This window comes from Manacus candei, unplaced genomic scaffold (assembly GCF_025592945.1).
Source record: "Manacus candei isolate 608988 ecotype Guabito, Panama unplaced genomic scaffold, ASM2559294v1 h1tg000028l, whole genome shotgun sequence".
Lineage (NCBI taxonomy): Eukaryota > Metazoa > Chordata > Aves > Passeriformes > Pipridae > Manacus > Manacus candei.
Window position 1 is genome coordinate 11,194,211 of NW_026138076.1, and position 26,076 is coordinate 11,220,286.

Genomic DNA, 26,076 nt, shown 5'->3' on the forward strand with positions numbered 1-26,076 from the left:
GTATCCAAACTTGTTTATCTGTCGCCTTCACACCTTATGTTATTCTGTGATTCAAAACTGATTTACTGTTAACTGTTTACAGTGATTTGAACAAGATAGACTTGTCAAACAGACAGGAAAAAACATTTAATTACTAATTTCCCTTGGTCTCCTGGGGCTGGATGTACAGGATTCCCATTCAAGTGATTAAGGAGAAAAGCAAATGGTCCATGTAAGCAGACTTATTTCCTGGCACTTCCAGCAGCTGTCCTTGCTGCAAGTTGACAGCATTGGGTGTCCTAACCTTCAGCATTTCCTATCCCATTTTTTTTTCTCAACACTAGAGATGGATGGAAGGGAGGAGTTGTGTTTGAGCATTAGAGATGCAAAAGGCTTTTGTGCAGGGCATTGTCTGTTGCATTGCTGATGTTTGGATTCCTTGTACTTGTTTTACTGGTTTACTGAAGCATTTTACCCTATAGGGGTAAATTCCTCCATAAAATCTTGTGAAAAATTTACGTAAACAGACTTTGTCTTAGTGGTCAGGCATTCCTTCCTTAGATACCTGGAAGGGCAGGCTGCTGGCAGGATGGGGAACAGTGCGCGCAGCCTGCGCAGGGAAGGGTGTTCATTGGTTTTGGAATGAATCACAAAGCCTAATTTAAAGAATTCATGCTTAGTAATGTGACAACTGTGATGATGGGGTATGCAGCAGAAACAGCTAAGGGACATGTTAAATCATATAGAGAAAAGCAGATCTTGGCTGGAGATAGGAGTGTTGGCTTTCACCCATTTTCATGAAATGAAAACTGTGTTGACCTGTTATATTTGTTCAACACCTAGATTCATAGTTGGTGAATCAGTACAGTAGATTTAGAGTCAATGAGGAAATTCAGTTATATCTGAAGACCTCCAGAAGAGGAGGGGACAAGGCTAATGGGGATGAATGACATGCTAAGAACCTTTTTTTAAAAATGCTGTAGTTGAATTGATTTATGCAGTAAATTGCATTAACCAGCAGAAAGGGCATGGCACAGTCTTCCCTTTCAAAGAAGGCGGAACAAACAAGCAAGGTGGGAACTGTGGACAAATAGGTCTTTCACCCAGTGTTGTGTCCAGTGCTGATGCTTTCTCTTCTGTATACTCTACCATTTGATTTATGGGGTTTTCCAGTCAGTTTCTGAGGTGTGTGAAGGGTTGGATCAGCTCTGGCCAAGAGCAATAATTTCTCTATTTCTCTGCATGACTGCCTGCCTGTCTGTTAGGGGTTTCATGTAAGAATATATTTCTCCAAAGTCAGAATTCAGCAGCAAAAAATTGGTCTGGCTGGAGATGTGAGTTGGTCAGCTTATGGAAAGCAGAGCTGAGGGAGAGGTTGAGTACCCCTTTTTCTTCTACCCTGGTAAAACTGCTGCTTCAGCGCTTGTTGTTTTTCTCATCTGCTCATTGTGGGTCAGTGATTCTGAATCAAAAAATTCTAATGCTGGGCCTGAATTTGAGGTTCAGAATTCAGCTTTTTATCTTTATGCTGCTACTGGGATGCGTTGTTGTCTTAACCAAGTCGCACAAATGCTGTGTGTCTTGACTGCCCAAAGTGAGGAATTATATCTGTAAGAACTTTTTAGGGATCTTTAAAGGAAATGCAGAATTACTATCTGTTGCGTCTTTGACTTCATCATTTCAGTCTACGTGTCCTACCTCATCTGTAATCAGGTACAGATAGATTCACTTTGTGTAAGTTTGATCCCACTCTGAGTTCAATTCGGGCTCTCTGGCACCATGCTGGTTTGGAAACCACTTACCACAGGAAGCAGGCAGATCACAATGTGCTTGGGCACATTTTCTCTCTCTGAATACTCTGCAGCTATGCCTCCAGCAACTACAAAGGAGTGTTACCCAGATTTGGCTTTGCCATGCTCAGGTATAGCAGAGTGGAGTGTAAAACCTAATGTGGAACTGAAGAGTGCTATTGCATTATATAAGATTGTCCAAGTTTCCCGGTCAAATGTTCCTACAGGGGCCTCCATATACTTTCCAACCAAACCGCTGCTTTCTGCTGAGCCACAGCCCATAGGAAGAGTGGAGCATGCTGAAGCAGTGCATATGCACACAGACTGTGAGAAAAGCACATACAGGAATTTAAAGATCTTATGAAAATATTTGCCACCAGTACAAAATGATGCTTCTCAAATTAGATTATGATAGGGGGCTGAGTTGGGTTTTCTTTAAAAAAAAACAAACTAGCTTGTTCCAAGTAGATTCAATGCAAAATTAAAGTGAAGTAGAAAAGAAATAAAACTCTTTTTAAACGTTATTATGTTTCAGATATTCTTTGATGCATCCCAGCCCTGAGAAATTAATCTTTTCTTGACAGTGGCTAGCAAGAAAATCATGGTACTTCTTCTGAATAGTTGTGGGGATAGTAGCTGAAAGCTACCTTTATTTTCTCCAGTCTTTGGTGGAAAAAAAAGTTACTTTTTTTTTCCTGGTTAAGTTTTTTATTTCTTGTTTCTGTCTTCATGTCTGTTTTGTGTTTTGCTATGCTTTTTTGGTGTAGCTTTGAAAATTTCAGTGTCTCAAGGAAGAAATGCTTGGTCAAATTTTGTCCTCAGTCACCTGGGGGGAAAAAGTCAGAGAAATATATTGACTTTCCTGATATAAAGCTGGATGTTTATTGAAGTAACCCAGCAGCAAAGCAACAGAACTTTATCCTGTTTTGCTTGTTCATTTATAAATTGTCTTGTCTGGTTATGAAGACACATAACTAAAACACAGCTGGTTGGTTTCAATTGCTTCTAATTCAAGGCAGAGGATCCAGAACCTTCCAAAGTGGGGTAACCAAAGCAATGCTTGTCTTTTGGTAAAATGGTCAAAACTGTGGTGTAAAGCCTAAAAATGAGCTGCAGTGTTACATTCTGGCTATGCAAAATTATCTCTTCTGTTCATCGAAGTGGTCAGCTGTGCTGACACCTCCAAACAGATCCTTAAACCCAAGAACAGATGTTTAGTGCACTTTCCTTTGCTTTGTCAATATGACGCATCAACAGCAAGTTGCAGCCCGGCATTTACATCTCAAGTGCTGGGCTGCTCCGGGCTGGTGACTTGCTCTTTGACCTCATTCCTCCTTTGAACCTGCTGCCGCGGCGTGTGCTTGCCAGCCGCGTCCCTCAGCCCCGCGCTGCTCTGTCTTGTCATCCGCAGACAAGAAAAAGGCAGGCAAATTCCAGCCTTTCAAGAAGCTCTTCAGCAAGAGGAAGAAAAGAGAGCCTGCCTCAGACTGTGAGGAACCCAAGCTGAAGCCCAGCCACTCCTTCAGCAATATCTGCAACGGCACCTTCTCCTCCGATGAAGAGCCAAACAGTGGGCTGAGGTAAGCGCACATGCATCTGCTGCCAGCCTGTGCACACACACTGCTTGTTCTCCCTGCTTTTAATGGAATTAAATTTAAATTCTCCCTATGCTAAATGGCAGCAATTTTTACTTGGCTTTTTACAAAGTGCATGCATCTCTCTCCCTCCTCTGAACATGGCACCTGCTGCTTTAGACTCCAAAGTGGGTTCATGTACTGGTTTGCAAAAAAGAATTCCCAGGGTGAAGCAGAAACAAATTTGAATCCAGCTCTGTGATTTAACAGAATCCATGGAGAACCTTGAGCACGTGTATTAATGGCATGCATGTTTTTAAAAACTGTGAAAAGGGAAACTTGAACTGGTATACTTTATTGCACACATTTCCCTGCAAGGTGGTATCTTTGGGTCAGAACAGAAACATCCTTTTTCAGTCTATCCCATACAGTTTTTGCATTGTAATTGGGGTCAACAAATAGGCTGCTTTTATTTTGATCTGAATGTAGAGCAGAAGGAAGGGAGCAGAGAGAAGCACCTGGAAATCAGATCATATTCAAGTGTCAACAGAGGATTACAAAAGGACAGTGTGAGAATTTTCTGTATGAATGGTGGGAGAAAGAAACTGCACAGAGCTAACTAGTTAGCAATCTCTAACTGGGAACAGAAAAAAAAAGAAAAGCCAAACCAAAAACCAAAACCAACCAACCAAACCAACCCAAACCAAAACAAACAAAAAACCCCCTACCCCAACAGCAACAAAACCCCAAGGCCAGATGCACAAACTAATGGTGTCAGTAATACTTATTTCACTTTCCAGCTGCTAGTCTCAGAGAGGTTAGCTGACTCCTGGTCAAAGCCTGTTGCTTTGGAAAAAAAGAAACTGTTTGCACTGTGGAGTGTGAATATCTGAATGTAACAAAACAGCCAAGAGGACAAAAAAACATGCCAAAATTTGTAGCAGAAACATTACCCTGCACAGTATTTCCAGTGGTGCAAAATAATAGGTGCAAAAATGTGATTTAAAAATTATTTATTTAGGTGTTTTTTTAAGGTTTTGAGTTTTTTGTGCCATTCTGTGAAATTCCTTAAGTTCTAGGTTTCCTTTTGGTTTCTGCAGTGCAATCTCATACACCTCTTTTGCCCAACCCAGCTTTTCAGAAAATCAATACTGAGCATAGCCACAGTGTAGCTGGAGGTGTGGCTGACTGCTGTTGCATTGCATTACCTGGGTGCATGATGCCAAAAGTCTGTAGGAGGTTTCAGTGCCTTTTCCCTCAAGAGCAAACTAAAGGGCGTCATCTCGCTATCAGGGATTTCCCATTCAGTATAACCGAAAAGGTGGTGCTGCGCCTAGAAACAAACAGTGATATGGGAACTTGTCCCATTCCCCAACAGTGACAGGAAGGTGTGGCCGACCCTGGTAAGACTGTTAAATGCTTACATTTTTAAACATATTAATTTTTCTAATTAATAAAGGCATTAAATGTAAGCTTCTGGTATAATAAGTCAGACTGCACGATTTAAATCACAGGGAATTAGCAAGGGTGAAGGGTCCCACACCTCATCTCAAGTGGAACACATCTATGACTCCTGAGAGGTTCTGTTTTAGTCTGCTAGAAATACCAAGTCGAACCTCTGTTTTTCCTCTCAGGCTTTATGGTGCAATGGGGGTGGGATTTGATGATAATTTTCAGTTTGCAGGTAGTGTTTATCACGCTGCTCATCTTACAACAAGCATAGATATTCAGTGTGGTGCATTAGATTGCTTTGGGGAGCTTAGTTTGGCTACCTCATTGTTTTCAGTATGGCTTCCATCCATTATATTTTTTTGGCCTTTACTGTAATTTCAAATGTTTGTGAATTGAATGCAGAGAGAGGCTGAGTGAAATAATACACATAGTTGTTTAAAAGTTGTCTAACAGTAGATGCATTGCCATACCTTCCACAATTACTATAGAAATAGACCAGAGCAAATATAAATATCAAGTAGTATATTTATATAAGCAAAAAACTGAATAGTATTGTAAAACCATTTGCTTCAAACTCTTTAAGAATGTACAACAACCATACATTTACAAAAACTTAATAAATGTTCCAATTTTGCAATAAAATTTCAGGGATACTCCCATTCCCTTAAGAGAGCTATATTTCTTTTTCAGCCTGCAAAGTACATGAATTTGTTATCTGCAGATGTGTCTTGTGGACTTCTTGTTTTGTTTTGGGTAGAGGAGGTCGTTGTTTTGAACAGATATTAAGGGAGAAAGCTGCCTCCAGAAGGTAGAGACAAGCAAATGAATGAATATAGGCTAAAGAAGACATCTGTATTGCTTCCAAGACCTAAGCTAGTATTTCACTGAGTGCTGTATTGGCTTACAAGCCTGCTCACAGCTAGCGCTGAAATCTCTAATGGAGACTGCACCGACTGGCTGATGCAGACATCCCTGGAGCCATTTAGGTAATCTGCATATGGTGTAGATTGACTAGCTGAGTTGGAAGCAGCCTGAGAGATCTGCCTGTCCATCCATTCTTACAGATGCATCTTGGATTCATCAGATGCAAATAACTTGCTTGGTATCCTGATGTATGCACACTTCAGCCTATTTATTCATCCATGTTGTTTTGCAACACCCAGGTGGGAGGTATCCTACTGCAGTTTGTCTTGCTCTGCCTTGTGAAAGACTGGAATTCCTTTTCCCACTTTTATACTGCCCTTCTTGAGTTTACAAAGTTAAAATGGTATTCATTAACTTCATGTCCTAACCGTAAGGGCTGAGATAGAAGTGCTTATTACAAGGAAGCTAAGCTGTGTTTGTGGACCTTCACTAAAGTCTCCAGAAGCTTCTGTTCTGAGGCTACGATTTGGCACTTTAAAAGATTTTATATTTGTCTAATTTGTCACAGTTGACATTAAGCAAGCATTGTGAGGACATACCTGAAAGTGCACTGTGCAGTGCCCTACAAAAGTTTGGCATTCTGACTTGATGTGCAGAGGCAGTGGGAAATTAAATTTCTCTTATTGGGGGTACAGTAGAGTGCCTTTCCTTAGACTGAATGCAGTCAAAGGACCTGAAATTAGACCTGTCAGGTCTTGAGGAGTCAAGTGTGACAGCACTGATCCTCTTCCAACAAAAAGTCTGTGAGTGAACTTCAGTTTCTTGACAGTGCCTCTCCATGAAACGAGACCCCTTTACTTGCAGCATTGTACAGTTCCATATGAAACAATCTAGATCAACAGAAAAAAGGGATCCGTCTACCCAGCCGGAGTTTCAAGGAGCTCCCAAGAAACCTTCTCTCTGTCACATCCAGTTTTCATACACTGGGCATTTTTTTCTGCTTATTAGCCTTATTTCTGCAATTGGCTTTTGTCACTTTACTAATTTCTTTGGAAGTGGCTCATTTTGAGTGCCTTCTTGACTCCAGTGAGAGTGCTATGTTGCAGTACTGCTTAGTGTCCACCTTCTTCTGGAGACTTCATCTTATCAGAACTCAGATGTCAGCAAGTATCTCTTCAAGCCCAAGCAGAGAAAAGTAAGGCTTTTATAAACAAAGCAAGCTTGGATTTTCCTCTCTTATCTCAGCTGACAAGGATCCATGTGGAACAGGTTTCTTATTTCTGGGTTAAGAGATGTGTTGTGGGAACCAAGGATGTTCCAAGACAGAAACGGTTGTGGCAAAGAACAGCTTTACCCTCTGCAGTTTTCCATTTGCATGGATTTTTTATAAGTTTCATTAAGAATTTTTGTGACATTAGAGTTGTTTCTCCTATGGCAGCTGAATAGCACAGAAATAGGAGCCACAACCACCTTATGAATGGCCATTTCTGATGTGTACTCAGTGGCATGTAGTCAGAGCAGAGGAGTGGAGAAAGCCTTCCTGAAGTGGTTCCAGCTGCCTTGGCAGAACATCAGACTAATATCATACTCAGTATTTTTTTTGACCTTAGCTTTTCTTGACACCTCAACTCTCAGTGTTCTCCCTTCTGTTCCCAGCTTGCTTAAGTCTTTGAGCTCCAGAAGCTTTCTTCTCAGGTACGTGAGCTAGGACTTTTTACTACTTGTTGCAATTTTATCACTTAGTAGAAATTTGCACAAAATGCCATCAGCTTGCCTTTTTTTTTTTCAGCTGAGTGCAAAGATGCCTCATTATGTGTGCTGTAATTTGTATATGATCCTGAGAGCCCTTCAGTAGGCCATGTCTCTGCAAGTCCTCAACATTTTATGTTAGGTTGCACTCTGTTTCTCCTTTTTAACTTGTCTTTTGTCCTCAGCCTCAATTATTAGTTTTATTTTCACATCAGTAATCCCAGAACCTTTTTTACTCTGGTCTTCACTTTTTCCATCACATAAGCTTTAGTCTCTCTTGAAGGTTAGGATGTCTCACTGTCCACTTGTCCTCTCCCTTGCCTCCCTTTTGGATTTTTTCATTGCACTCCCCCTCCTAATCATCATATACTTGATTTCCTTCCAGATTCTGCATGGCAACTGTCATTTTCAGCAGCTGATAAGGATGAGGTCTAGGCTCCTGTATCATACAGAGTTGTCACCTTTAATATAATATACTGTCTTATTTCCTCTTCCTTTCCTTCCTTATCAGCTAAATGCAGTCACTATATAACACTTATTCCTGCCAAGGCTAACTTAGACTTTTCACTTCTTTTTCTGACGTTTTGCCATACTTTAGAGCAGATTTTGCATAAACATATGCTGCTATTTGACAGAATAGTGTCACATGTGATGGATTGCCAGGTCAAGTGTGAAAGCTGGACCACTTAGAGCCCTGTTCCTTCTACCAATCTGCATATTTCTATGCTAACTGGTGAATGTCCACATCCTCAAACTGCATCAGGGTTCTCTTGCAGAATTACTGGAAAGCAGAGTGATGCCTTTCTTTGCTGTACATGCTGAGACTTTCTGAGATTAGACAATTTAGTGAATAATTATGTAAAACTCACGTGTCAAGAACTGTGTAGTCCTACTTCATTGCCTTCTTGCTCCCTCAGGGAAGGCAAGCAGGGCACCAAGAAAATCCCAAAGCAGGGTGGATCTGTGATCATGCTGCAGGTCCACAGCTGAGAAGGCAGAGCTAAGGGCAAGCCAGGAAAACAGTCTGCAAATTGAGGTCTGGATCAAGGATCTTTGTGGCCAGGGACAGTTGTTTTTGAACTGGAGACTGGTACTCCTCCAGCATAGTTCAGGCAGGGACCAAAGCCTCAACTGTGATCTTAAAGAGAGCTCCTGGATCCATGTAGGTGGGTGGAGCTCCCAGATGAGGCTGGTCAAGGACATTAAAGCTCATTAGTGCTCTCTGGAACTTGATACTTCCCATGGTTGATTTTTGTGCCCTTGATTATCATAATTTTAGTTAGACTATTAGCATGATGCATCAGCTACTTATAGCTAAGTTTGATCCCTGCTTGTAAGAAGAAATGAAACTATGGTAAGTTCATAGGTTACAGATCCTCTGATGACACCAGACTGGAGCTTTATATAAGATGATGTTGTGTGATACCTTTGAAATGAGCAGGACTACTGACAGCGGGGCTGCACAACTGATCATTGGCATCAATGGGACTCGAGTGGGGCATAACAGGGGGAGTGTCCTGAAATTCAACAGTTCCTGAAGGTGATACAAATACATCTTTAGACAGAGCTCAGAATCAGAGTTATGTTACAGCATACACAGTATTCCCCATCCAGGTGTGAGTTAGAACCAAAACTCACATTCCAGTATGAGAGACGAAAGAGAGGACACTAAAAATATATATCAGAATTACAGTTAGTTTTCATCTTTTACGTATTAATGCATCTCTGGAATGAGTAGAAAATGAAATTTATGTTTTTCATCTCTATCTGCCCTGGGGACATTCATGGGATATGCAAAGCGTTGAATCAGATTTCTTTATTAAAACAAAACAATAAGTAAAGGCAACCTATCACTGCACTTGTCATTTCCCTGGGGCATTATTCTGGGAAGTGACTCCCAGATCCCTTTGAAGAGATTATATGGAGGGTCAATACCTGGCTAAAGCAAATTCATTCTTGCTTTACATGCTTTATGAATTTTTCAATGTTAAAAATGGCTTTATGTTAAAAAACTGGCTTTGATCTCTAATGATTACAGAATCAGTTTCTAATGGAAAACTAAAAGTCATGAGACTCGGGGTTTTTTGGAGTCAGTCTCTACAAACAAGAAAGAACAGAACAACTCATTCTTTCCCTTTATTTTCCAGTTTCTATTTCTAACTCTTTAATAACAGAGTGGGAGGAACATTTATGACACACCAAAGAGGCAACTGGTGGTGTGAAATTTCTGTACTACAGGAACTCACCAACATGGGATTATACAAGAGCTGAGGTCTCAGTGTTCTCTGCTGGAAAAGCTTCCCCTTATTAATGACCACACATATGTCTTTGAGAGGAGAAATAGCTCTGGAGAAAAATGGGATTTAAAACATTATAGCCACCAGCGTCAAGATAAACTTAACCTTGTATTCTGTGTAAAATTTTTCCTTTGCATGCTCTGATGTACTTAAGGGTGCAGTTCCACAGCAGTATATGCTGATTGATGTCTGGACTGCAGTTGTCTGGCTCTTTCCAACAGCTCTCTAGGCACGCAGCTAGCATGGAAACTTGAGTCAGGATTTGCTCAGGCAAACCAGGAAGCTGTGTAGGTTTTTGAGTTTGGATGGTTTTCGGGATTTTTTTTTTTTTCAGTTAGTTATTCTAGTTACCAGAACATCTCTGAATTGTTTCATGTGAACCATGACCACTAATCGGGCAAAAAAGAGGTGATGTGAACACACAGAGAGGAGAGTAAAGAGAGAAAGGGTGACACCTCACCTGTCCTGACTTGATGTATCTAGAACTGATGGAAAATCACATCCTAAGTAGATGATGATGCATAGCAGTGGATGGCTGGGGGAGGGTCCAAAGAGCAATCTCTCTGTTTGTTGGTCTTCATGGAAGAGGAGTAAGACTTCACCTGTAGGATCAAGGTGGTTCTATTTTGCTGTAAGGGAATTGTTTCACATTTTCTAATTTCTTAGCACACACAGATACCTTAGCAAGAATGAGTAATGGTAAGAGGGGTTAGCACACAGAGGTTTTTGCAAGCCAAATTCATACACATATTGATACTCCAATATCTATGTAATCTGTTTTACTGGTGGTTTTCTGTGATTCTTCCAGAAGTCTGAAACGAAACAGGTGTTTTCCCTGTCCAGGAAAATGAATCAGCAGCACTGAATTAAACAATGAGTCCGAGAAGCATATTAATTTTATGCAGAAGAAACCTAATTAGGGGCAATGTGTATTTGAGGCAACTTCTTTTACAGCTAAATATTGTTAAATCTGGGCTAGGAGTCCAGTCATCTCCATGGTCAGGATGTGGTGGGGTCCTCATACTCTGTGTCTTGCTCTATTTCCCATCCCTTTGACACTACTGGTGTCATTATTTGTAAAAATCCTGTGGGATGGTTGGCTCTGCTATACTTTTAAGCTCTTGGGGCACACTCAAGACAAGGACAAATCCTGGTGTATTTTTTTTCCCACTAAAACCTGCATGTACCACAGAGCCCATCATATGTTCTCAAAAATGTAGTAGTTATTGACAATTTCATCCTGACCAAAGAAGGTGAAAAGTAAGTTTTTAGTGTTGCTGCGAAACCAAGTATTCCAACCTGTTCAGGTATCTGAAGATGGACACAGGTGAGGTAACGAAAACTCTGAGAGCAAATGCAATTTAACTTTGCTCTGAGTATGGGAAAATTAGTTTTGAAAATCTGTGTATTGCAACTGAAACTGGAACATGATCCTTGGGTTGCAACACATCTTCAGAGGGAATATCTTTAAGGATTTGCTAAAAGTGCTTCGTATTTTGATATAGCACATCCATAATTCATGTAATTTAGTCAGGTTTCTGAAAGTGAGTCAGATGATGATTCAATTATTTTCAGTACAAACAGCCTCTGAAGTGTCATCATCAGAATTGTCAGCAGAAGTGCTCATAAACTGATGGCACTGTTTTCCCACATTTCTTGGAAGTGATATGGCAGCTTGAAGCTGTAATACCTTCAGCCATGGCTATGACTGTAGCCTGGGCCTCTGTCACACCGTGAATCTATTGAAATCCACTCCTGATGTTGACATGCCTTTTAATCGAAGGGAGCACAGACTGTAGACGTGTATTGTGAGGATGTTTTTGTATAAAGACTTCTGAGAAAAACTTCAAAGATGGGAATGCTGGTTAGCAGTGAAGGAAGCTCAATTATTCATACTGTATTATGACTTAAAAGAAATTCAGTCTTTCCAAAAGTAGAACATGAGGAAAGTGAAAAAAGAGGGGGGGAAAGGACCTTTGTGATATAATCTGTCAGATTCACAGCTGGAAAGATGTGAAAGGATTGTGGGCTCCAAGTGAGTAAAATAAGAGACCTTTCAGAAAGTACAATAGCCTGGAAATCACCTTAAACAGTATTTAAACTCTCCTGTAAAAGAAACTAGGTTACTACAATGTGTGAATATTTTTTCCTATGTTCTTTAGTCTACAAAGACATTTAAGCAAAATTCTTAAACTATTTTTACCAGTTGTTGGACATGTGGCTAGCAGAATTGCTCATTCACCCAATTCTGAAATATTCACTATATGTGCAAAGCATTTTGAAGGGATACAGTAGAGAGTAATCTTGAATTAATGCACTGCAAGGTTTCCTGTGACTGTTTCATGTCTTCTGACAATTTGGAGTATGTTTGTTTTGTTAGGAAGTTAATAAGAAAACAAAACTGGACAAAACCTTTCAGGTATGTTTGGCCTAAGCTCTACAAAACAGAAATATGTGATGCTGTGTAATAAGGAGAGAGACAGCAGTTTGGTGTTTGGGAGAACATCGGAAATGCTGTACGTGCTACTGGTACCTGCCACTGGTACCATTGTGGGCACTTGTCAAAGGCAGGGTTGGACTTCCAGTGGTGATGTACTTACGATTGCAGGTCACATGGAGCTCCGAAGCTATTTCATGTGACCTGGTGTCCCCAAAAGAATGAGATTAAATGATATTTGATAAGTTCATAGGCAGGAGGAGAGACTAGATCATCAAAGGTGTCCTCAGCTTTGTAGCAGGATGGGGAAGATCTTCACTCACAGCCCTGTCCCAGACAGTCCACCAGCACTGACCTCAGAAGTTGCTCTTTTCTTCCGTTTCAGGGACTCAGATTTTATCGGGCCCTTCCTACTACCAGAGCATCCCTGCAGCTGGTCAAATGCAGATTTGGAGTTTGAACTGCTAGCAAATTCTGTTCAGTTTCAAAGCTGCCAGTTGGCTGCTGCCAACTTAAATATTAGCAATTCATTAGTAAGGTCAAAAACAACTTGCAAATAAGCCACTTTTGTGCCTGAATTGCAATCTTTGCCTACTAATTAGTTGTAACAAACAACACAAATATACATGAGGTGTCTGATTTTAAGTATGAGAACTCCAACCCACTGGACAGTAAAAGGGGAGGATAGTGGTGTATGCACAGAAAGTAACTGTGAGACAAAGCCACAAGTATCTGAGCCACAGCATTGCTGGAAAAATCTTTGAGAAAGGATCGTCTCTGGAGCACAGCATGACCTGGATTATACATCCTCAGCAGATCTCTCAGCTCAAAGGTAATTAACAAACCACCAGTTCCCACTGGCCTTGCCTTCCACATCTGCAGCAGGTTCACATACTGAACAGTGCAAATGGCAGGAGGGGTGCCCATGGACTGGTTTTCCAAATTTTGCATGTTTGTCTCCATTTTAGTTGTGACTACAGACTTCTCCCCCCTACCCTCCCACCTTTTGAATGCAACGCTGGAGCTTTCAGTTCAAACAGTCCAACACAGTTATATGAAAAAAAAGCCAACTTTCTCTCAGCTTCAAACCACTCTCTGTTTAAGGGACATTTCTCAAATTGTGGGTCACGGCCTGATTCCTGGGTGGCCAAGGAAGGTGGATGTATTTCAGTGACATGCGATTTTACCGCAGTTATGTGTACAGGCTGAGTCACAGAGATTCAGTACAGAAGCTTTTTTAGAAGAGGGTTTAAAAATATACTTTTATGGTTTCTCTAATAAAAGGTTTCTAAAAGAAGGTGTATTACCTTTAGAAGCCAGAGGCAATCAAGTTGTGTTTTTTATAAAACAAAAATCTAACATAGAATATAGCATCAGTTAAAGGTTCCTTCTCTTTCATGGCTAAAACTGCTGTGAAATATTGACCAGCTCTTTGATTGTGTGCTGGTTTGTTTCAAATGAAGCATGTTGCTCAAATATTAATTCTGGATAAAAAGTAGTTTTTCAGTTAGTTTGTGATTATATTGAAGATAAAATGATTTAGAGGGCTTTGTGTGTTCACTCAAAAGATTGGAATATGTTGTGAGTGGATTGCAAAAGTTTTATATATAAACTAGAGAGAGAGGGTTTAGGGGGCTTTTTTTCCTGTTATTTTCAGGTTACCTCTAAGAAATTCTGTTATAAAAGTCACAAATAGTCTATTATCTAATCCGTTTCAACAGGATAATATAACCCTATATAACAAGTCTTCCTTGGTAAGAAAAGATTATTGTTTTTACTTAAAAAGAGTATGTTGATATCCCAGGAAAAAAATGAGATGAAAGTGTAATAAATACATTCCAAACATATTTGTTTCCAAAGTATGAGTAGAAATATTGTGAACACTTCATGAAAAAATTTTAAAAGGCAGAAAAAGATAATATACTGATTTTCTTAAATATGTGAAGCTTTAATTTTTCTTATTGTTTTACTTACACTTGTCTCTGGAAGTATCATCTTCCTTGCTGTGGCTGAAACATTTGTTTATAATGGTTTTATCAAATGTAGAAGGTTGTTTTGGTTAGATCTGTACAAAACCTTTTTTTTCCTCCAGATTGTTTTTTTGAAGTTATAAATGGGTTCTGTACAGTTGTCAACATATTATTAAAAGGAGAGATTTAAGATGTCTCAGTTGTCCAGGGGTTTTGTACTGTGGCTTTTATCTTACCGTGGAATATTCTAGGTGAGACAAAACATTCACTGAAACTCAAACATTTTTTCCCCAGAATGCCCCCAAACTCCAAAGTAACAACCCACAAGCCTAGGTTTTTTTCCTTTTTTTTTTTTTTTTTTTTTTTTAATTCTACATTTTCTTCACAATTCTTTTTTTATCCCTTTCCCTGTGGATTTCAATCAGAGCCATATAACTGGGTCATTCATGATGCACCCTCCTTCTTCTTGGCATTAGTATTCAGTTTAACAGCAACACAGGCATTTCTTGCTCTTTGTTGCTAATCAAAGCCACTCAGGTTGGTGCAATAAGCTTCTTAGTAGTTCAGGGGTTTGATGATAACCTTTTATAGTCAGTGTGATCATAGTCATGGTGATAGGAAGAGCTGAGTAACCAGCTAAACGAGGTAGCTCTTTAGAGGTTGGCTACTACAGTGTATTACCTCTTTTTGTGTTATAGAGCTCCTTTTGTTTGGGACCTGCTGTTTTCTTTGACCAAGAATGACAGCAGATCCCAAGCATTGGGACTAAGCACCAATGTGGGCTTTCTTAAACATGTAGTCTGGTAATGTGTGCATCATAGTCACTTACTCTGTATCCTAAATGTAACATTTAGATTTGAGATTTATGAAGAAAATCAATTGGACTTCTCAACACGCCTATTAAAAATACCTAACTCTAGATCCTTCCAAGGAGGAAGACTTTATGTGAAGGAATTGTGCACCTCCATTAAACTTTTAACAACTAAACATGTTTGGATACCTCTCTTCTGAGAATATTCAAAACTTTTACGTAGAAGGCAAGAGGGAAGGAAAATCTGTACAGCAGGGCAGTTATGATATGAAGGGTCACTCTCATAAACTCATTGCAGTGCTTATTTATTTTTTAACTGTTTTTTTTTTCCAGATCCTCCCATTATTCTATGGGCAGTCGAGCTTTTTCCCATGACAGTATTTTTATACCTGATGGGAGAACAGAGGGTGAACAGGCCATCCAAGCAATGTCACAGGAGAACGTTTTAGGAAAAGTCAAAACTCTTCAGGTAAGAAATTGTAAGTGGGAAAAATACTTAAAATGTAGGGGAAAAGAGTCTCCAGAATGTGTTATATGTGCATAAAGATGGTTTGCTTTTCCAATAGCCTTCAGGAAATTTCTCAGCCATATTAAGTTGTCTGGCCAAAAGCCATGTAATTCAGATAATCTGCAGAAGTTCTAGGTTTTGGTCTTGAAAGTTACAGCAGTGATGCTGCAAACATTTCTGCAGAAATATCCGTGTCTTGTGGAACTCATTTGAATTGAACTCATGGTTTTAGTGTGTCCTGATCTGTATGCCTGAGTCCTACAGATGTGGTATTGAGAGAAAAAATGAGAGTGGTGTTGGTGGTAGGGAATGGTATGTAGAGTGAGAACTTCTTTGTAAAGCTCATTTCACTATACATTTATATATTTTACATTTTTTTCTCCTTTTTCTCGCTGTCCTTTCAATGACTCTCATGAAAAGTGGATTTGTTTATCTCTCCAAAGCATAAACAACATATTTGGGTTTTGCTTCTAAACAGCTTTACATGACCTGCTTTTCCTTCTTTTCCAGAACTCTCTCCCATTAGCACTCTAACTAATTTTTTGCTTTACTTGTACATCTGTAAGATTCCCATCTCTGTGCCTTTCTAGATCTTGAAAGAGCTGTTCTTCAGAAGCACATTGCACTTTATTGCTCAGGATGCTGACATGTCCTGTCAAAATGATTATAAATTTTTAATTCTGTGCAAGTGCTGTTACTCTGAGGCTTACTACTAAAATACCATTGATTTCTTTTACCTCCAAAGTCTACCCATGGTCCATCTTTTCTGGTGAGTGAGAGATCACGCTCAGTAGAGAGCTCTGACCTTCAGGATTAAATTGTTCCTGCTTCCTGCTGGTGCTGTAGGCAGGCAGAGCAGCTGAACAGCACTGGCTGTGCTGACTGCAGATGAACTCTGAAGTAGAAACCACGCTAGGGCAGCTCCAATTCTTCTGTGCTGGTTTTTCAGCTTAAATTTCCCTGGGCGAGGTAGATTCCATGCATGCTACTTTCCAGTCTGAAATCATTGTGTTTAAAATGACTGCTGACTCTGGGCAAAGACAGGAGGTAGTTGGGCCTGTTTTGCAGTGTCCTTTCAATGCAAAACCAAAAAAAAAAACTCAGCTTCTTCAAGGAGGTGTGCCCTCCCTATCTGTTGGATTTGTTGTCTTGGATTCCGTATGTTAGCTTTTCTATGAATAACTTTTCATTTTTCTTATTTCAAAACTCAGCTTAAAATTCCCAGTGAAAATTATTGCCTTCACTAAACTGAGAGACCCAATAAAAAGTATAGTTATTGCAGTTGCTAACAACCATCTTCACTAAGCACATGGTAAATCAAGAAAATTGAAGCAAAATACTTCCCTTTGAAAGTCACAAAATAAATAGCCTTTGCATAAGCCTTTTTTTGTTGTGGTTATTTGTATGTATTTTAAGGGGAAGTATTGTTTCAGCTGCTTGAAGTCAAATATGTTCTTGCCTTTTTGTTTAAAACTGAAGGATGGTAGTTCATTTTTGTCATTTTAGTATAGCTGGAACCCAGCCTGTAACATACCCAATTCATTTTCCACTCCACTGATGATGGTGAGAGCAACTAATTCATTCAGAAAGGAAATGAATAATAAATTGTAAATGATGCTTTTAGCTATTTACGTGTTTGCACTGAAGTTATATATTCATCTAAATCTCCATGGATTTTTTTTCATAAACCCATGAAAAGGCTCCCTATAACAAGACTAGGGGCTACCTCTTGTATCTGTAAAAATTGATGCCCAGCATGTAACTGTCCCAATTTCCCTAGCCATGATTTCTGCAACTGATTCCTGAGTTTTAGGACAAAATAATGCTAAAACCCCATTGCACAATTTCAGGTTGACTTTACAGTTGAGTCCCAGGTCTGATGAGTTATTTTGACTATCGCTCCTATCTGAAGGTTTTATGCATTCCATACGCCATCCTTTTTTCCTGCTGTAGTATTCTATGAGACAGCATTTGCTGTGTGATTTCTGGTCACAGAAAACACTGATACTCAGTCTCCTGTTATCAGACTTTGTATCTACTTTGAAGACCCTTTCTGTAAGCTCTCTCCAACTGGGAACATCTGTATTTCTTAAATTGGTGGAATAAGAGGAGACAGTCATGTCTTCTGGAGAGCACTCTACTCCTTAAAGCCAGTTCTGAGGCCTGTTCCCAGTCCCAAGTCGTTACTTTGCCACCAGCATTACTGTGGTTTTGCCCAGGCTTGTATGTCACAGTGGAAGCACTGCCCTTCCAGTTTCCATTCACCAGCAAGATGCTCTTCAGTAAAGAGCTGTTGCCAGGATTAAGTGCCTCCTGCTGACTCCGGATTTGCTGCATTCAAACAGAGATCAAAAGCTCGGCAAATTTTAACCCTTTTCAGGATTTTTTTTGTATGGTACAGTAAACACTCCTGGAAAACTCAAATCTGTTTTTTTTAAAAGTCACCATGCTTACAAACCTAGCAGATAGCATGATGAAAAGGGTTTTGAAGTCAGAATAATGATGCAAGCCATTTAATATTGATGGTGCTGGATATCATTCTGAGAACTGCCAAAGTGTTTCTCCCTTCTTGCCTCGCCTTCCTGCTGATTTTGGAGTGTTGATGAACCCACAAAAAATGTTGTGTAATGGTGCAAACTCTGTAGTAGTCTGGGCATCTGGCCAGCATGTGCACTGTTTCAGCTTCTTATTGTGGGAATTCTCTCTTTATGATTATGTGTGCAAGGTAAACCAGTTCTTTCTAGAATTGCCCTCATTTGTTTTTATCGATTTTAAGATTGGTAGCATTCATCTTATCAGGCTTTCTGTAAATGGATTTGGTTATGTTCAAAGGTTTTAGTGTGTGCTAGAAGTCAGGCTGAGAAAAGCCCGACCTCTTGTTAACCTCCAATAGCCTTTGTGTATCCTGAAGTTATTTCATGTTGGCTCAAGCCATCTGCTGTCATAAAAGAAGTCTTTTCCATGTCCTTTGGATCTGTTGAGATTTATCATTACCTAGTTTGTAATATCCAGTGTAGAAAGCCAGCCCGAACCTGCCCCCACAAAGAGGTGGTATCTAGGCATTGGTACTCTTAATGCTGAACTCCTAGTTTCTGGGGATCTGTTGCTCTGCTTCTCATACAGGACTGTGAATGAGACACCAGGAATGTTTAAAATGTAAATCTGTCACTGTGTCAGAAAAAAAAATAAACTCTGGGAACTTGGGTTTACATCCTTGCCTTTCATAGGTTAGTGTTTGTTTTTCTTCCATCGAAGTGCCTTAGAACTACTTCCTCATATTTTTTAGCTATGACTCTTCTTCCTACCACTGATATTTGCCAGAAATGGTCAACAAATGATCAGAAGACAGTTTTTGTTTCAGACTGCAAAAACTGCAGCAAGTAAAATGAAGCCTTGTTTAGAACATTAGTATCCTGAAGTGTCTAAGCCATTCTCTCCCTTTTGCTGTGACAATACTGTGGTGTGGTACTGCTGCTGCCTCTGGAGGCAGGAGAACAGCTTGTTCTTTGGCTCTTGCCTTCACTGCAAGTATTTTGGGTCATCTGGCATCTGTGAGGCTGCAGCAGTCAGCTGCAAGAAATATTAAAGGTTGAATACGACGTATAGCTTATGGCATTTAGAAACTACAGGGTTACCTCCTTTCTGTTTCATGTGGCCATGTGGTTTAAAACAAACAAACCTTCTGCTCTGTAAATTTATAAAACACTCATTTATTACACAAATATTGATCATGATAAAACCACTTCTTGGTCAAATACTAAAGGACCACTTTTAAAATTCACATTTCCCTGGCTTTCTGACGATGAATGTCACTGATCATTTTCTTCCTATGAGACCTAATAACTGTTCACTTTTGGATTCCATTTCTTTTAGTCATTAGCATATCTTAGCTAATGATCAAGCCAGTGCTTCCCCTGCTGTGCTGGGGACATCTGTACCAGCAATTCCCATCGTTGCTTCTGTTTGATATTGCACAGATCTCAACGAGTCTTCAAAGTCATTTGCGGAACCTCAAAGCTCTTATCTTTTAACTTGATGCTCTGCATTTTTCAGAATTGGGAGTGAATTTTCACTGCATGATTCCCTAACTTTGTATTTCTTACAATTAATGTCTTTGTTGCTAATATTTTCTAGTGCCACTGCAGCCGAATTGTTTTCCTCATATTTGAAAATTGGTTTTACTTTATAAACTGAATTTATTTATTTATTTTCTTAATCATTCTAGCATTTCTTGGGCAGATTCTCTTTTACCTATGATCATAGTAAGCCCTGAAAATGAGCTTCTGTTTCCTTCCTTGCATCTGCCTTGCTTGAGGAGAGACTCTGGTGACAAATGCCACTGATGCAGTATCTTCAGGCTTCTGAAGAAAGTCTTGCTCTTTACACAGGTCTCTCTAAGTGATCTATTGCCACTGTATACTAAAATCTTAATTTGTGTCTGGACTCACTGCAAATACACATCTCTAGAAATCCATTTACAGCATGTTTCTTCACCATTCTTCTATTTTAGACTCTCCCCAAAACTTTCTTCAAGTGTAATGCGTGAAATAATTATGTCCATCCAATCCCCGTTCGTCCACCCCCTGGCCTTTGCCCTGTTCCACCTGCTGACCTGCCCCTCGGGAATTGAGTCTGGGGGAGTTTTGGGATTCCCTCTTCCTCATCTTCATCTTCTTTGGAGCACTTACAGTTCTTGGAGGCTTTCCAAAGTCCTGGGTTTGAAGGTTGCTTTGCCTGGGTGATATCTTGTTGTCCAGGCCAGGGTGCAGATGTTCTTAAACAGAATTAAGGCCTACCTTGAAAAAGAGACTAAATACGCCACTGGAATTTAGGGGGAATTGATAGGGAATGGGGTAATAGGGTTGGGTATATGTAACTGCTGTTCTAAAGAATGAGAGATATACAGTTACATTTAAAACCTACATTCACTACATAACTACTTCTAAAATCTGCAATTTCTCTAACTGACTCTATCAGGGGACAGATATTATATGCTACTTATTTTATTCATCTTACACTTGATGTAATTCAAGAGTACTTTCTTGTAACCCTTGAGAGAAGATTACTTCAAAAAGAAAAATAAATGGTGGGAAAGCTCTTTTATTCATTCATCTACTGCATGTTCCCTGCCTGAAGTTCTTTGTGCAACAGCGGTGAGTGGCCTGAGCAGACAGGAGTTTGTATATTGTTCCTACGAGATCAAGCATCTAAAAGAGCTGAGCTTACCCTCCTTTGAGACTTTGCCTCTTCTAAGGCCAGGTTGTGCCAAACCCTTAACATTTAAACCTTATAATTAAACATTACAGTAAGGATATCTTTCAGAACTGCAGATGTATGAGATGCAGGGTTTGGGGGCTGGAGAAAGTTGCCTTTTGGGGTAGTTTTAGTTTCCTGGTGTACATGTGGCTTGTAATCATATTTCTTCGCAACAATAAGGCATCATAATTAGCTTTTATAATCAAAGTCTTAACCTAGAACATAGATTAAAAAAAGAGATGGAGTGTTGAAGTTCACGGTAAGTTTGCAAACTTGGCAACACTGTCAAGAACTCAAGTTGATCATCCAAAATCAGAAATCATGTAGCAAATTCTTGACCTTGGTCACTTTGTGGTGCATGCTGAACTTGTCTTGTTTTACTCATAATATAAATACCTGCTTATCACTGTTGTTGGGGTTTTTTTCCTTTTTTTGTTTTTCAGCAACAGTTGGCCAAGAATATAAAATTTGGGCAGCCTCCACAAATGACAGTTTCTGCAAGGACAATGGGGGAAGCAAACACTAGTATAGAAGAGGATGTGTTGCTCAGCAGCCCCATGGAGATTGAGACTCAGCAGGTCACAGTGATCTCAGGCAGTGGTAATAAAGTAAGCACTTCAAATTGATGTGTCCATGGCATTATAGCAGTATTAAAGCAGTAAAATTCACTGGGCAATAGCAGATGTCTCCAGTGAGGTGCAGCAGAACTCACTGGGCTGTTTCATGTGGGAGGGTTCTTCTCTCAGCTCATCCTTCTTGGACTGGTGGGAAGCATGCTCTTGGCATCCTGATCCAGGTCACACAGATTTACTGGTTTGAGTGTTTGCTCTGAAATTCTAGCAATGTAGACATCATTTGCAGTGTAGCTAGAAGACAGGAGAATTTTCTGAGACAGAAAATATCTTGAAATATGGCCTACCGAGCAAGGAAAGTTGCTCACAGCATCAAATGGCAAAAAGGAAAACCATTGCAAAATGAGAGGGGTCTGGAGCCTAAATCTGTAAAATCCTAGGTCTTAGGGTAAGTATCTATATTTCTCATGGACAGGAAACAGAGGCAAAGGGGGATAAGCATTTTGTATGCTCCCTAAATCCAAATGTCCAGTATAATTCAAATAATTCTTCAAATTATTCATGAAGATTTTGATATCAGGAACTGTGGGCATTCAGGCATCCAGAAGAGTCTTGTTCAGACAGCTAAGAAACACAGTGAGTGAGGAAAGGTTTCTGGAAATCCTCTAAGGCAAGACTGGTCCTGTGTGTCACTGTAATGCCAACAAGGAGCACAGAGAACAGAAGGACATCCTTCTGTGCCTGGAGGAGGCTGACTTTGTGCCTGGGAACCTTTGGAAAAGGCATGCAGCAACCCATCATGTACATGCAGCCCTCAAAATCCCAACGGGACAGCAGGGCATGAGCCTCCGCTCGTGTTCACTAACACTAGTGCTGGCCGTGTGAAAGGCAAAGGCAGGAAGTGTCCTCTGCAGCTCATGCCTATATTCAGCCAAACACACAGAAGGCAGATTTATGGCCAAGGTGGCCAAAATTCTTCATCAGTCTTTAAGGGGCAGTATAGCTCCTCTGTGACCACTTCCTTCGTGGTTGTGGTCAGATCTGTCAGGGAGCCAGGCATTTAGGTAGGACTTGCACACTCACACCTCTCCCTCGGCAGTCTGGAAGGATAAAAATGAAGCCAAGGTAAGGTATATTTTTTCTGCTTCACAAATACTCCCTTCTGAAGCAATTAGTTAAGGTGAATCAAGAGCATCCTGTGTGCCTCAGCACAAAATACGCAGGTGGGCCCATGGACAGGTTTTGGCTATTTACCCCATGTACCCTGGTACTAGGTGCAAGTCTGTGTTTGAGACCAGCATAGATTCTCTTCAGACAGCCTTCTGATGGGTCCTGTAGGAGACACTAATGTCACCTTGTGACCTCCAGCTTGAAGGAGACAATAGCTCAAGCACTAAAAAAACACTACAGTATTTTTGTGTAATAAAGAGGGAGAAATTCAATCCTTACCATCTACTCTTTTAAATATTACATTTTAAAAACAAAATGACCACTCGTTTGCATAATTCTTTTTCCAAATACTGAAGGAGCAAACACCCCTACTCAGGGACAATTGTAGACACAACCAAACAAACTCTATGTGCGTAGTGTCAGTCAGAGCACTCAGTACTTTTCTTTCATTTCTGCACACTACTCATTACCTGTGTTATCAGAGATAATCAGGGAAATTAGGGAAGCATGGCAGCTTCCCTGGTTTCTGCTCTTGTCTCTTCTGTTGGCCTTGTAACTCCTCGGTGTGTCTGTCTGCATAGGTCCTGAGGGATGGGGTGGCTTCTGTCAAGAATTGGTGGCCAGGACCAAACATTGTGGACAGACCAAACCTGTCTACTTCAAACAGGTTTCCTGTGATACTTTGTGATTTCTGATTTTCCTGTCTGAGTAACTTGGATCAATAGCAAGAGTTCTGGGTTTAATTTAACCTGTATTTGTGAAGCTGATTTTTTAGGTTTCATACTAACAATCAGGTGTGCCTGGTGTATTGGGATCCCAACATTCATTAGGTTATGAAGTAATACTGTGATAGAATGATTAAAACCAATGTTTCTGGGTGTGATCAATGCTGCTTCAACCTCTGTGCCTTAAAAATTCCCTGCTGTGAATGGCTTGGAGAGGGACAGTAGCTTAAGAGTTTGAGTACTCCAGGCTTGCATCACTCTGTGGGGACAGTTAGCTCTGTAAGAAGAGTTGTCAAGCACATGGAGTTGAAACTCCTTGCAGCAGAGATAATGCATAATCAGGTTACTATATTTTTTCCTTACGCATAGGTCAGAAGAAAATAAAGTTGTAAGACCTGACCAAAATCCTACAGAACTGTACTCTTTGTTTTGGAACCTGTTTACCTTGTTAAGAAAGCCTGAGCGTTTTACCTTTTGTAGTGTTTTGTAGCAGTAACTGCCTCTGTGTAGACAGCAATGATTCAAGGAGTAGCGAAGAGAAACTCATAGCATGTAGGAACAAGAATTGTTTATCCATCAGTCCTGCAGTGATAGGAAACAGGGTAAAAATCCTATCCTAATATGCATGATTTCGCAACTCCTTTGAATCATATTTATTAGATCCTTTATATTTTAATACATGTCTGTGGTATTCTTGTTTTCTAGCCCACTGACACACCAGATTTCTTGAGAATGCTAAATTTGCCTGGAACAGGACATGAAGTGGAAGAAAAGGTAAAAAAAACTCTTACACTTGGTTTGCACTGAGTTACATTCTGGTTTGAAATAGCAGAAACCTGACAGTTTCTGCTTTTGGACATATTCCATTGTTTCATTGATCATCCAAGATTTTGTAAATGTTGTGCAGTTTTGGAGCTAGTACATAAGCAATAACTAAGATTGAGAAATCTGTAAGAGCTGATTGCAGGAAACAGCAGGAATCGGTCTCTGCCAGTCTTGCAGCATTCCTACATTTGATGAATTAATCACAGAGTTATAATTTTCATAAGTACTTCTACTACTTTGTTATGCCTGCATGTAATTCAATAAGCATATGCAAAATGTTCCTTCAGCTTTTAAGTAATTGGTTCCATGATTATCATGTGTTTAACCTCAGAAGATTACAGAGCTGTCTTGAAAACAATGTATGTGATTTTCTTTCCTTACAGAAGATGTTTTCTCCCTTCTATTTTTTTTTTGTCTGTCTTTTTTTTCCATTTGGATTATGCCAAATACAAGTCTTGGGATGATAGCTTGGTGGCTTATGGGGGAGACTGATGACAAGCTCACGCTTACACGCCTAGACATACAGTTCCACTGTATTTATTCATGAGAGGAATCTCACTGAATCACTTTGCTTATATTTGCACTTTCGGAACCCAAGTATTTTGAAGGGCACAAGAAAAAAAGCGCCCGTCAAAGTCAATGTTGTCTTATTTTATATTTTGCTATTTGGTGCTTGCTTGGACAACTCCATATGACTGTGGAGGGAAGGTTTTCTGCAGGCACTATGCCAGTCTGGCATCCCATACTGCAGTCATCTCCCATGCAGATAATACAGTTCTGTACCTGTTCTGTTATAATGCTTAGATAAGTCAATCTGATTTCCTTTTGCCTAAAGTGTTTGATCTAAATTATTTAAAGATGTAAATCTTTTTTTCACAGTAAGCAAACTTTAAAATGTCCCAGTGTTTGATATTGCTTAAAACCTTGCCTGGGCCCTTCCCATTCCCAATAAGCTCAGAGTGGTGCTAAACTGTGAAAAAACTTCAATTAGAATTGTATAAGTAATTTTAATGTGACAACTGTAAAAATGTGTAGTACTGAAAATGGGAAAATATTACAGCTGTAACTTTCATGTCCAAAGTTTGTGATTTGTATAATTGAAACCCAGGGTTTCAAATCTTTTCTGCTAGTAACTCTTTGAATTCAAAACTCCAAAGGTGTGCATGTGTGTGCATGCACACGTATTGTTAACTTGTTTATTTATTTATTTTATGGAACAAATAGCTTAATAACAGTTTCTTGTGTTTGTGATACAAACAGGTCACTCCAGTCAAATCAGCTCGGCCAAAAAGACAATTTTCCTGTTCTGGCACAATTGAAACAATCAATTTGGATTCAGTTCCCCAGGCTGTTGCTCGTCTAGACAACAGTGCAGCTAAGCACAAGCTGTCAGTGAAGCCAAAAAAGCAGAGGGTATCAGGAAAGCACAAGAGACTAACAAAGGTATTAAATCACTGGCCAAACAGCAAGACAAGGGGGATTACTTTTGAAGCTGGGTAAAATAACCATAACTGAGTGCACCAGGAGCTATAGACATAGGACTGTTATTAACTTAAGATGCGATTTACAGTGTTACTTAAAGTCAAGAGAGAGACCTACAGCTGAAACATGAGCTGGAGAGAAGATGCAAAGAAGTTATAATATTGCCAGTTGAGACAAACACTACTTAAACCTGAAGTAATTCCACCAGGATTTTACACTGGGAGAGCTTTCTGAGTCTAGTTTTTCTAGTAAAATTTTTACATCATAGAGGCCTGAAGATATCTGCCACTGTTAATGCAGCTCTGATAAAGGCAATTAGTAGTGCAAAACTTGGTTGGGAAAAAATTAGATTCTCCAAAACTGATGTGGGTTCTGACAGGGAAAATATCCTTGTCCTATAGGAAAGAATAAGACTTAAGTAATGTAGCTCTTGCAACAGCTATAGAGTGAATTATCAAATTCTAGATTTGCACGCTTACTGCACATTTCTTGTTTTTTATCCTGACATCTTACTAGTGCTTGTAAATGGGACAAGACTACTAAACTACACAGGGTTCAGGAGAGGCCACTGTCCTTTCTTCCGCACCACTGTATTTGCGTTTATCGCTCTTGCAA

General features: G+C 39.8%; 1 protein-coding gene across 20 annotated transcripts in view; it reads left to right on the plus strand.

The window, feature by feature from the left end:
• CRACD (capping protein inhibiting regulator of actin dynamics) overlaps positions 1-26,076 on the plus strand; it is a 125,019-nt gene that overhangs the window by 85,949 nt on the left and 12,994 nt on the right. For 18 of the 20 annotated variants that reach the window (XM_051790272.1, XM_051790267.1, XM_051790282.1 and 15 more), the window contains 5 exons: positions 3,181-3,349; positions 15,257-15,392; positions 21,131-21,295; positions 23,860-23,928; positions 25,240-25,422. In XM_051790272.1, coding sequence (XP_051646232.1) covers positions 3,181-3,349; positions 15,257-15,392; positions 21,131-21,295; positions 23,860-23,928; positions 25,240-25,422 — 722 coding nt within the window. Of the gene's footprint in view, positions 1-3,180; positions 3,350-12,007; positions 12,975-15,256; positions 15,393-21,130; positions 21,296-23,859; positions 23,929-25,239; positions 25,423-26,076 lie in introns of those variants that run through there. The other 2 variants (XM_051790287.1, XM_051790285.1) reach the window with 2 other exon arrangements.